Source organism: Chinchilla lanigera, unplaced genomic scaffold (genome assembly GCF_000276665.1).
Source record: "Chinchilla lanigera isolate Chin_1 unplaced genomic scaffold, ChiLan1.0 scaffold00063, whole genome shotgun sequence".
Classification (NCBI taxonomy): domain Eukaryota; kingdom Metazoa; phylum Chordata; class Mammalia; order Rodentia; family Chinchillidae; genus Chinchilla; species Chinchilla lanigera.
In genome coordinates, this window is record NW_004955464.1 from 6,702,749 (window position 1) to 6,715,367 (window position 12,619).

The 12,619-nt window shown below is 35.7% G+C and overlaps 1 protein-coding gene and 1 pseudogene across 6 annotated transcripts in view; one reads left to right on the forward strand and one right to left on the reverse strand.

Annotated features, from left to right (window-relative positions):
• Nucleotides 1-12,619, forward strand: part of Zcchc11 (zinc finger, CCHC domain containing 11) — a gene marked incomplete at its 5' end in the record, with an annotated part of 124,257 nt that overhangs the window by 92,399 nt on the left and 19,239 nt on the right. For all 6 annotated transcript variants that reach the window (XM_005398575.2, XM_005398576.2, XM_005398577.2 and 3 more), the window contains 5 exon segments: nt 307-420; nt 11,094-11,171; nt 11,358-11,535; nt 11,795-11,842; nt 11,930-12,012. In XM_005398575.2, coding sequence (XP_005398632.1) covers nt 307-420; nt 11,094-11,171; nt 11,358-11,535; nt 11,795-11,842; nt 11,930-12,012 — 501 coding nt within the window.
• On the reverse strand, nt 6,460-7,367 carry LOC102017433 (annotated as a pseudogene).

Genomic DNA, 12,619 nt, shown 5'->3' on the forward strand with positions numbered 1-12,619 from the left:
ACCGGAGAAAAAAAAAAAAAAAAAAAAAAAAAAAAGATAAACTCTTAGAACATAGTTGGTAGGTGAAAGGACAAATGCTTTGTAATTTGATATTAACAAAATAATCTTTATAAGAATTTGTAGTAAGTTATATTCTCTCTTGTGATTTATGAGAGTGACTATTTTCCCAAACACTTTATAACAGTTTATAGGCCTTTTAGATATATCATTTCAATGCATTAAAAAAAAAAATGGTGCCTTACAGCAGTCAGTACTCTAAAAGTTTTATTTTTAAACGTTTAATTAATTAATTAATTTATTTTTAAGCGTTGTGATATTGGAGATGCTTCCAGGGGAAGTTTATCTTCGTATGCATATATTCTTATGGTGCTGTACTTTCTGCAGCAGAGAAAGCCACCTGTTATCCCAGTTCTACAAGAGGTAGGTGTTTAAAAAAACTGTAAAGGCATTTTTGTGAAAACAGTGGATTTAAAGAAGGGAGCTCACTAAGGATTTTTTTCGTTAAGGATGTATTATTGCGTTTTCTCTTTCCACTAATGCTATAATTAATCTTTTTGCAAAATGTATTATGGGATCACATAGACTAGTAAAAGAATGTAAGTTGAATTGAACCATTGAATATCTTTTGCAACAGTTTTGAATTTCAACCTTATGCTGCAAATGATTATAAAGTTCTTATAGCCAGCCATAAACATATATTAGTCTCTCAGATATAGTTACATAAATTTCTTTTCTCTGGAATATTTTCCCTCCTCCTGCTTGATAATGAAGTTTGATTTATTCTGTGTATACTTTGTTCAGCCTTGTAAACTTCAAGAACAAACCCAGTGAAATTTTTCCTCGTGTATTCTAAAGTCATGTTACTTGCATTAAGCATAAGAGTGTATATTTGAAAGAAACAGATTATGCTCATATACTCAGTGGGTGACTCAGTATAAAACAGTTAATCATAAATTTGTTCCTCCATTTGGCACAAGGTGGATTTGTTGTCATTAGAGATGATCCAGTTCTAATTTCTTAGAAGGGTGACCATTTTGAGGTAGAAGAGAAGCATTGGCATTGTTCAGAAAATCACATAGTCTCATTTCATGTAAACTTTGATAGTCATAGCAAAGAAGAAAGTCATAAAATAACAAGTTATATGGTAGGTATCAGAATGGTCCTAGTAAATTTTACAAAGTTCCAATGGACGTTGAGTAGTTTAAAAGAAGAAACACCAAAACAATGGAAGGACAATAAAAATTCTAATAATTCTTTGCTAGGACAAGAATTCCTGGCTGAATCTGTGTTAGGTAATATACATGTATGTATATTTAAAGTCTTTAATTTTTTAGAGTACTTACAGGTCACAGCAAAATTGAGAGGAATATATAGGGATGTAGCCCCTGTCCCCACATATACATAGCCTTCTCCATTACCTAAGCACCAGGGTAGTACATTGTTACAGTTGGTAAACCTACATCAGAGTTCATTGTTTATACTGGTGTTTACTCTTGGTGTTACATATGTATGGGTTTGAACAAATATGTAATGATGTACCAACATTATAATATACATAATATTTTTCCTACTTTAAAAAATGTTCTGTGCTCTTAGTTGGGAATGGTGGCACATATGTATAATCCCAGCACTCTGGAGGCTGAGATAGGAGGACCTGATCTCAAGATTGAGCCCAGTTTGGGAATTCAGTGATTTAGCAAGACCACCTTCTCAAAATAAAAAAGGGGTGGGTATGTAGCTCAGATCAAGGCCTTAGATTCAATCCCACTACAAACAATCCCAAAACAACAGCAAAAATCTCTGCTGTATGTAGTTATCTTCCTCCATGCCAACTCCTGGAAACCACTGATCTTTTTACTATCTCCCTAAGTTTTTCTTTTCTAGAATGTCATATGGCATGCAGCCTTTTCATATTGGCTTTTTTCACTCAGTCAGCTTCGGGTTACTATAATGAAACATGGAAAGCAGTTAATTTATAAAGAAATATGGTTTATTTTGGCTTGTGTTTCTGAATGATCTGGATCAAGTGGCCCTATTTCTTTGTGCTTTCGGTGAGGGCAACAATCATGGTGACTTTGTGGTAGAGCAAACTGCTTATTACCTCATCAGCCAGGACTCAGAGACAGATGCCTCATACTCTCCTTCAAAAATCTGTTCCCAGTAACCTAAGGGCTTCTGATACGGCTCCACCTCCCAAAAGGTCCACAGTACCTCTCAGTGGGAGCACATTGGTGACTAGGCCTTTAACACTTGGACCTTTTGAGGGCATTATCCATATTCAGAGTATAGTACTCAGTAATACAGATTTAAAATCCTTTCATAGGTGTGGTGATGCATGTCTGTAATCCCAGCACTCAGGAGGCTGAGGCAAGAGAATCACTATGAGTTCAAGGAGCAGCCTGGGCTACGTAGTAAGTTTAAGACCAGTGAGACATAGCAAGACCCTGTCTCAAAAAAAAAAAAAAAAAAGAGAAAACTATCACACTGTGTCTCAAAGTGGCTTTATCATGTTCATTCCCATCAGTAAAGAGCTAAAATTCCTGTTGTCACACATTCTTTCCAGAATTTAGTGTTGTCAGTGTTTTGATTCCATCATTCTTGGCACTTTTTGAAGCAGTTCTGGCAGTCATCTTCCCTGAGTCTTTACAAGGTGTGATAAAAATCCAGTGAAAGCTGGGTATGATGACACACGACTGTAATCCCAGCACTCTGGAGGCTGAGGAAGGAGGATTGCCACCATTTTGAGGCCAGCCTGGACTGCATAGTGAGTTCAAGGCAATGCTGAACTACATAGTGAGACCCTGTCTCAAAAAGTAACCAGAATAAACAAACAAGCAAATCCAGTGAATGCTGTTGCTGAGTGCCATCCATTGGAAAGGTAGGCTTGTAAAAACACAAAAGTGTGTCCTTATTCACCTTATTCATAGGATCTGGCACTGTATGACTTCTAGCTGTTCCTCAAAGTCAAAATGACCGTGATAGGCAAACACTTTGAATTGATTTAGTTTATTAATGCAGCTGTGACAATACAGCTAAGGACACTTACAAAGAATAATTCTAGAACCGCTTTTTGTTTGTTTTTGAGTAAAGGTCTAGTAGTGTAGTTCAGGCTGGCCTGGCACTCACTATGTGGCCCAGTCTGGCCTTGAACTCACAGTGATCTTTCTGCTTCATTCTCCCAAGTGCTGGTTTTACAAATATGCAAAGTCACACTTGGCTAGAATTGTTTCAGAAAGTAGCAGGAGTGATGGGATTAAGTGTTTGAAGTAAAGGCAGGATTAATAGTAATGTGTCTTTCACTGTAATGAATTTTTCTGTAATGAAATTTTTAATTATTTTTAAATTTTGAGACAGGATCTCACTATGCAGTTCAGGCTGGCCTTAAACTCACTTTGTAGCCCAGGCTGGCCTCGAACTTGCAGTGATCCTCCTGCCTCAGCCTCCCCAAGGGCTGGGATTACAGGCATGTGCTACCGTGCTCAGCCTTGTAATGAATTTTTAAATAGCTAAACATTCACTTTATTTTTCAGTTACACTGCATGTGCTTGTTTGCCATTTGTATATCTGCTTTGGTAAGGTGTGTGCTAAGGTCTTTGGCCCATTTTTAAAAACTGTTTTCTTACTGATGTGTTTAGAAGTGTTGTTCTGTATTTTGTATAGTAGTCTCATCAGATTTGTCTTTTGTAAATATTTCCTTCTTATGTATAGCTTGTCCTTTCATTTTCTTTGCAGAGCAGAACTTTTTAATGAAGCTGTTCATAGATCATACCTTTGGTGTTATGTCAGGAAAGTCATTGCCATACTCAAGATCATCTAGGTTTTTTTCCCGTTATCTTCTGGGAGTTTAATTAGTTTTGCATTGTGTATTTAGGAGTATGATCCATTTTGAGTTAACTTTTGTAAAAGATACCTGTGTGGAGCACCATCTTTTTTTTTTTTTTTTTAACATATGGATGTTCAGTTTTAGCATCATTTGTTAAAGAACTAAAGATCTGCTAGTTATATTTATGTGGTCTAAGTTTGAAGTCTCCATTTTGGTCCCTTGATCTATTTATTTTTATGCTTTTCTTTTTCTTTTTCTCTTGTTTTGTCTTTCTGGCAGTACTGGGGTTTTCCAGAGCCTTTGCCCTGAGTTGCATACTAGCCATTTTTTTATGAGCCTCACTGAGTTGCTAAATTGCCCAGGCCAGATTTCAATTTGAAATCCTCCTGCCTCAGCCTCCCAGAGTGCTAGGATTACAGGCATGTGTCACTACACCTGGTTCAAGCTTTGTAAGTCTTGAATTTGGATTTTTTTGGTTCTCTAGTTCTTTCCCTTCAGTATTCTCTGGGCTATTCTGAATCTTCAGCCTTTCTATATAAACTTTAGAATCATTTAAAAATAACTTGCTGGGGTTTTGATTGGAATTAAAGAATTGACATCTTGAAATATTGAGTCTTATCCATGAATGTGGACTACTTTCCCATTTCTTTATTTCTTTTTTTTTTTTTTTTTTTTTTTTTTTTTTGGTTTTTTTTTTTTTTTTGAGACAGGGTCTTGCCTTTTAGTTTGGGCTGGCCTCGAACTTGCAGCAATCCTCCTGCCTTAGCTTCCCAGGTGCTGGGATTACAGGTGTGTGTCACCATGCCTGGCTAGATGCTGTGTATAATTTTTTAATAGTTAAATGTAGGTAAACATAGTGCAAATATAAATGTTGTATTTTTTAACTTCAAATTTCACTTCCTTTTTAACCTTTAATTGCTTGTATATAGGAAAGTAGTTGAGCTTTTCATGTTAACCTGTATCCTGTGATCTTGCTTTTAATAATAAAAGCAAAATTCTGGAGATATTTTGTTGGTTCTTTGGAATTTTCTATGTAAATGATTGGGTAATATGTGACTATAGATAGTTTTATTTCTTCCTTCCCAATCTTTATACATTTTTGGGTTTCCTTTTTTTTTTTTTTTTTTTTTTTATTAGGATAAGATCTCTTTAGCTCACAGTTTTTTTTGGTCTTTTTGAGACAGGGTCTCACTGTGCAGTTAAAGCTGGCCTTGAGCTCACTTTGTAGCCCAGGCTGGTCTTGAACTCAACCATTCTCCTGCCTCAGCTTCCTGAGTGCTGGGATTACAGGCGTCTCCTTGTTGAATTAGCTAGGATTTCTTGTGCTGGCATTATCTAGTACTTTCTAACAGTGAAAAGGAATGGTGGAAATGTACATCCTTGTCACCTTTCCATATCTGATTTTAGTTGGAAAGTTTGCAGTCTCTAGAACGTGGCTTTCTTTGTAGACATTTTCTTATTAAGTTGAAGAAATTCTCGTCTATTCCTAGTTCACTGGGAGTTTTTAAGTTTTACTTTGAGATGGGGTCTCTAATGTTGCTGTGGTTGGCCTTTAACTTCAGGCTTCAGTGATCTTCCCACTTAGCCTCCCAAGTAGCTGGGCTTATAGGTGTCTGCTACTGTGCCTGGCTTTATTTTTATTTTTTAATCATGGAAGAATTCTTTTGTCAGAGGTTTTTTCTGCTTTTACTCATATCATCATGTGACCTTTCTTTTTTAGCCTGTTAATGTGACGGATTATATTGATATTCAGGTGTTGAGCCAAACTTACATACTTGTAATAAATCTCATTTGCTCTTGGTATGTGTTATGGTTTATGTCTGGATGTCACCCTAAAGCCTCATGCAGTCATGGGGTGGGATTCTAGAGTTTATGATTGATTCGTGGTCCAGTGTTGGAATTATGGATGTGAGTGCTACACCAGCCCTGGGGCAGGTAGTTTGCATACTGTATAAGAGAAGGAAAGGTCCTGTTCTCTGCTGCTTCTCCTTTTTTGCTCTGGTTGCTTTTGCTATTTTCCACTGCCATGAACAGTTTCCCTCTGCCATGTGCCACTCTGCCATGGAGCCAGCCAAGTATGGACTGAAACCTCCATAAACTGTGAGCTAAATAAACCTTTCCTTCTTTAATTTTGGGCGTCATGTATTTTGTTTCAGCAATAAGAGAAAAGTAACCAAGACAGTATGTAGCACTCTTTATATTGTTGGATTTGTTTTACTAATATTGTTGAAGAGTTTTGCATCTTTGTCATAAGAGATACTGGTCTGTGCTTTTCTTGTGATGTGTTTGGGTTTGATGTTTGGTATCTGGTTGTGTATGAGTTCGCAATGAGTTCTGAATGAGTTCAGAAACATTTCCGTTGCATCTGTCCTCTGAGATTGTAGAGAATTAGTCATTAATTGTTCCAAAATCTAGTGATTTCTCTTTCAGAATGTTACTAGTTATTGGTTCAGTTTGTTTAATAGATATTGGCATATTCAAATAATTTTCTTGCATAAATTTTGGCAAATCATGACCTTTAAATTGTTCCACTTCATCTGGAGTTTTGTGTTTTTTTGGGAGGGGGCGGTACTGGGACTTGAACTCAGGACCTTTTACTTGCCAAGCAGGCACTTGTGCCGCCCAGCCCTCCACTTCATCTAGATTATCAAATTTGCGGCTATAGAATTGTTCTTAATACTGCTTTATTTTTTTTTTAATGTTGATAAGATCACAGAGATACCCCTCTCTTATTTCTGATATCAATAATTTATGTTCCTTTTTTTCAGAATTGGAATATCTGAAAATTTTAATCCTTTTTTATAGGTTACTAGATCATTTTTGATTGAGAAAATGGTAGAAAACTTGTAACTGCCACAATGAATATAAGATGGTAGCACGGGTCAGTTTTCCAGAGTCGTGCTTTGCAGGGTGTCTGGATACACTGCTCGGGGTCTCTACTCACACTTGCTGGAATCCTTTTGGAGATTTTAATCCACAGCTCTCTTTTCCCCCTGTTTCTTTGTAGACTTTTTAGAATTCTTACAGAACATCCTATGGTCCTTAGAATATTCTTCAGCTAGGTCAGTCTGGAGTAAGTGCTTAGGCAGGGGGTCATTCACCAGTAGTATGAGGGACTGAATTGCTTGGTCAGTTTGGTTGCTGGCTTCCAGTTCTCAGCACTGCTACCAGCATAAAAAGTGCCCTTTTTCATCAATGTTTGAGTGATAGCTTCTGGTGTAAAATGTGATCTAATGGTTACATTTGAATAGGTACTCTGCTGGAAAGCTGATTTTGATTCTCTTATCATATGGAGGGTTGTCAGGAGCATGAGCCCTTGCCAAGTGAGTAAACTAGCTTCATCAGTCTGGATGTTACAGAAGTTTTTCATTCCACATTTGCAGATCTCTCTAAGCTCCTTCATCAGCGACCTGCTGGCTGCCATCTTGGGTCTGGTGCTCTCTTTTTTTTCCTTAGTTAAGCCTGGTTGGTGGTGATTTTTTTCAGAAAACAAAGTTCTTTCCTATAGGATATTTAAAATTTAGTATCAGTTAGGCCTGCTGAAGCCAACGTCAGTCTTGTTTTTCTAATTGTTGTTTAGTCTATACATTTAAAAATCTTATGCCTGAGTGCTCTGGCAATATCATTTTCTACTTTGCCACAATAGTATTTTTAACAAAAATAGGCCACAGATTTTGTGTTCATGGTGTAGTGGAAAGAACTGGGCATGATATTTGGAATTAGAGAACTAGTCAGAACCCTACTTCTGACATTATGGCCTTCAACAAGCTTCCTAACTTTCATGAGTCTGAGTTTTATCATAGTAAAAACTGTAATAATGGTATTATTTCAGTGTTGGTGTATAAAACAGAGACATTAAATGCCTTCCAATATATTAGGTGCTAACATAGGCCTTCATAAGTGGTGGTGGTTTTTTATTTTATTGTTATTGTGATTTTTTTTTTTTTTTTGGTTTTTGAGAGTGGGTCTACTCTGTACTTCAGGCTGGTCTTAAACTTACTGTGTGGCCCAGGCTGGCCTGAAATTCTCAGGGATCCACCTGCCTTGGGCTCCTGAGTGCTGGGATTACAGGCATGCATTACCAGGCCCAGCTTTTTAAAAATTATAATCATCATCACTAACAGCATGATTAATATTATTGGAAAGATGTAGGTAGAATTTCCATATTCAACTTCAGAAGCTCTGCCATTGTCTGCTTAAATGTGAGACAGTCCATAGAACCTTTTCCATTATAGTGAGCTCTGATTGTGGAGGACTCTGATGTGTAAATAGACTGGTGATATATAGATTTTTGTTTCTGGCCTTTTGATTGTCATATGTGATGCATTGTTCATTGCTCTAGCAAGCAGTATTTCAGAAACATTGCTGTTTTATCTATCCTCTGAAAGAGATTGTGGAGTATTAGTCATTAATTGTTCCAAAATCTAGTGGTTTCTCTTTCGGAATGTTATTAGTTGCTGGTGTGGTGGTGCATACCTATAATCTCAGCACTGAGGAGGCTAGGGCATGAGGGTCGCTGTAAGTTTGAAGCCAGCCTGTACTACATAGCAAGGGTCTGTCTCAAAAAAACAAAAAGATATTGGTTACTCATATGGGTCTTAAGGTTAAGGTTACATTTGATGAATTTAATGAGTTCTGCATTAGTATTTGCATCTGACTTTCAAGTGGTTGGATTACTAAGGCTCACATGAGAGGTTTTTTTTTTTAAGTTTGAAAGGTACACAGTTTTTTAGGTCAAAGAACCTTTTCCTAAGTAGAATATTTTTGCTATTCTAGCAAATCAAATGTAAAAGTGAATTTTAATATGGAAATTAATACTAATAGATTTAGAAGTTGTTCTCATTAGAGTGTATGAAATATGTTACCTTAAACTATAGGAGCTGAAAAGTTAAAATTTAATGAATGAATCTTAAAGATATTAGGCTAAGTGAGGTTAGCTAGTCAAAAAAGAGAAATATTATTTGATTCTAGCTAGTGGCCTAGTTAGAATCATCAAATTCATAGAAACAGAAAGTAAAATAGTGGTTATCAGAGGCTAAGAAATGGAGAAATGGGAAATTATAATTTAATAGGTACAGAGTTTTAGTGTTCTAAGAAAGAATCCTGTGAATATACCAGTAAAGTAGATATTCAGGATAGTAAATTTTGTTTATATGTGGTTTACCACAGCTAAAAATTGTGTTCAAATATAATAGTAGATAATAAAGTATTATAATAAATATTGAAATGTTCAGGGTCACTTCTTATACAGATATGAGTGTCTTATTTGGTGAGTTTTAGAGGGAGGACCAAGTGCTAAATGGAGTATGATTGATAATTGAGTAAAAGAAAGAGAAGAGAGGGAAAGAGAAGGAAAAAGGACAAAAAAGAAACAGAGAGAGAATAACATTAATGCTTCTAAGTGCTGAAACTGCAACACAAGGTGGGGTTAGGCAGAGTGAAACGTGAGAGTTTGAAAGCACAGGCAAAATATGTGCTTAGTGAGGTACTTTCTAAGGCCCACAGATCTACTGTTCTATGTGACTAGCCAACATCACTGGGTTTGGATCATGATTATTACTCAAAAGTAAGAATTCTCTTTAAATGAATCAAAGTTTAAAGAGGTAGTTTACAATTTTTCAACATCTGGAAAAATTTTTTAAAATATATTTTATAGAGCGTGGACTATCCGTAATAGCATCTCAATCTTTAAGGGTAGAATATATATAAAAGTTTCTTTTTTGAGAGTGTCTTGTTTTAAGTTTTTTTAGATATTTGTAATTGTCAGCGTCTCCCTTTTTTGTTTTATGAAATATCACAACTTAGGTTATAGTTCCTTTTTTTTGCAGGGCGGGGGCGGTACCGGGAGTCGAACTCAGAACCTTGCGCTTGTCAGGCAGGCGCTTATGCCCCTGAGCTGTATCTCTGGCAGAACTTAGGCTAAATAATTTTTGGCAACTGTATTTAAGTTATGTAAACTTACTAGCTTACGTCCTTGGGAACTTTATGTGAAATACAAAGTAATATATTCAGTAAATAAACGTATATTAAGTGTTTTTTATACAAGAAGCTTTGGTCTTGAAGGATTTTGAGCAATAGAAATTAGCTGTAGCCCTTGGCCCACAAGGAACTCAAACCTGAGAATGAAATTGGAGAGGCCAGACGTGGTTAATTTTGTAAATCACTATGTCATCAAAAATGGAAAGGGCAATGAGTAAGGATTGCCTTATCTAGTGGTTTTATTAATTTTATTTATTTATGTATTTATTTTTGAGACAGTGTCTCATGATTTAGTTTAGCTGACCTTGAACACACTGTACCCCAGGCTGGCTTCCCACAGTCCATGATCCTCCCGCCTCCTGAGTTGTTAGGATTACAGGCTTGTGCCACCATGCCCAACTGTATCTAGCAGTTTTAAACTGTCTTCTGGTTTATTTTAGAATTCATTATCTCGTGTGTGTGTAGCGGGGGATAGGGGTGGTAGTAAGGAGTGGGGTAAAGAGCTGTGTTCACTTGGTTTTCCGTTAAGAGTGCCTCTGCTTTTGTTTCATATGTTGAACTTCCAAGAAGGTTCCACTTTAGAAAAGAGCTCTATAGCTTAAAAGAAAAATAAAATTCATAAACTACTGACCTAAGTGATGTAATCTTTAATTTTCATGTAGAAAGCTAATAATTTGTGGGATTATTGTCTTGCCCAGTATCACTGTTCCATAGGCCTGAGACTAGAAGTGAAGTCTGCTGACACTGAACCTGTCATACCTTCCTATTTTATTGAATTGCTTTCTTAAACATCTTATTTAAAAGTAAAGATTTATAATCTTTATGAAGATATCACGGAAAGCTGCTTAATTTCACATTAAACAAAATCTGTGTCCAAGTACTTTTCAGCATTATCTGATACAGATAATTGAGTAAAGGTACTAGGTCCCAAAACAAACAGTCTATTGATTGATTTCTTTTGGTTGCATAATGTATTAGTGTTTTCCTTGGTTTAACTTCATTAATCGATTGGGCTGGATGTGTTTGATAGGCCAAATAGATGATAAATGACATTAAACGTATCATTTGAAGAGTCTGGTGCTCTTGAAATACCTTTCACAGCTCTGGCTTAATTATATTTCATTTAATTACTTAATAGCATAACCAAAAAATAGCATTCTGGTTTGTTCCTTTCAGGAAGGTATTTCAGCATGTCTTCTGTAGATAAATTCTAAAGTGATTTGAGGTTCTGTAGGCCTTTGGGTTGAATAACTTGCGATCTGATAGTAAAAATAATTTTTTTAAAATGCAGATCTTTGATGGAAAACAGATACCACAAAGAATGGTTGATGGATGGAATGCTTTCTTCTTTGATAAAACAGAAGAACTGGTAATTTTTTCGTAGTGTTTATGTTGCAGAATGCTCACCTGATACATGTTAAGATTTGCATAATTTAATTTAATAATTTTACGTAGACTTGCTGTTCATATTTTGGATAATAATGAAGAGATGCTTCTCTTCTCCTCTTTCCCTAACCTCCACTCCTTTCTCTTTCTCTCTATTTCCTAACTGAAGAAAAAACGTTTACCTTCACTTGGGAAGAACACAGAATCATTAGGAGAACTTTGGTTGGGACTGCTTCGCTTCTATACTGAAGAGTTTGATTTCAAGGAATATGTAATTAGCATTCGTCAGAAAAAGCTATTAACAACTTTTGAAAAGCAGTGGACATCTAAATGCATTGCAATTGAAGGTAATAATCATTTATGCTAATATTAATTCAAGAACAAAAGAAAACTTTGGCCAAGGAAATTTAGTGGAAAACTATTAGGACTTGAAAGAGTCTTCCTTGTGATTTCTATCAGTTTTCATCCCTTAATAAATAATTTAAAATAATGATTTACTGACTTGGATAGTGTGAGAATATCTAGTGATGTATAGAATTAGACTTTAGTTCTGGATATTTTTTGATATAGTGAATAATTCTTAACTAAGAAATATTTCTGTTCTAGACCCTTTTGACTTGAATCATAACCTTGGTGCTGGAGTTTCTAGAAAAAGTAAGTTTTAAAGATAAAGAGTCTCTGCTTTAAAAGCTTTGACACATTAATGTGTGCATTTTTATCATTTCCTTCTTTCTTCAATAGTGACCAATTTCATCATGAAGGCATTTATCAATGGAAGGAAACTTTTTGGTACCCCTTTTTATCCACTCATTGGCAGAGAAGCTGTAAGTTTATGTTATTTTTATGTTAATCTTTTCTCTTTTACAAGAAACTTAACCCTGTTTCCAGGTTGGTGTTAAGAATAGGGAAGAGATGGTCATAGCTTCCTGTATTTTTTTTTCTGATGCTTATCATAGTAATAATGAGGTGTATATTTTTAAATTTTATTTGTTTAACCTACTTGTGAAATCCTATTTCTCCTAGTAGATTATAAACTCCATGAGGACAGGATCCATTTCTTTTCTTTTTCAGGGTCCATTTCTGTAAGGTTCCCCTTTATGTCTCCAGTACTTGACACAGTGTCACATCCATTTTTTTATATATTAAATAATGAGATTAATAAAGACTCTATAGTTGAATTTTGATTTTGGAATTTTGCTGTCTTTCATCTATAGAAATTTTGTTAAAAACAAACAGAGAAGATAAAATCAAGGAAATACTTTATTATTTGCGGTGGCTCCTGCTCTAATTTTCACATAACCTCAGTATACTGAATTAGATTGTGTAGAATTGAAAGGCTTCCTTTTGCCTGAGTTGGGTCGCACAGTATCACACATTCCTCTTGGTCTCACTTTGTTTTTTGCTTGATTTCTAGACTGAAGGAAATCTGAG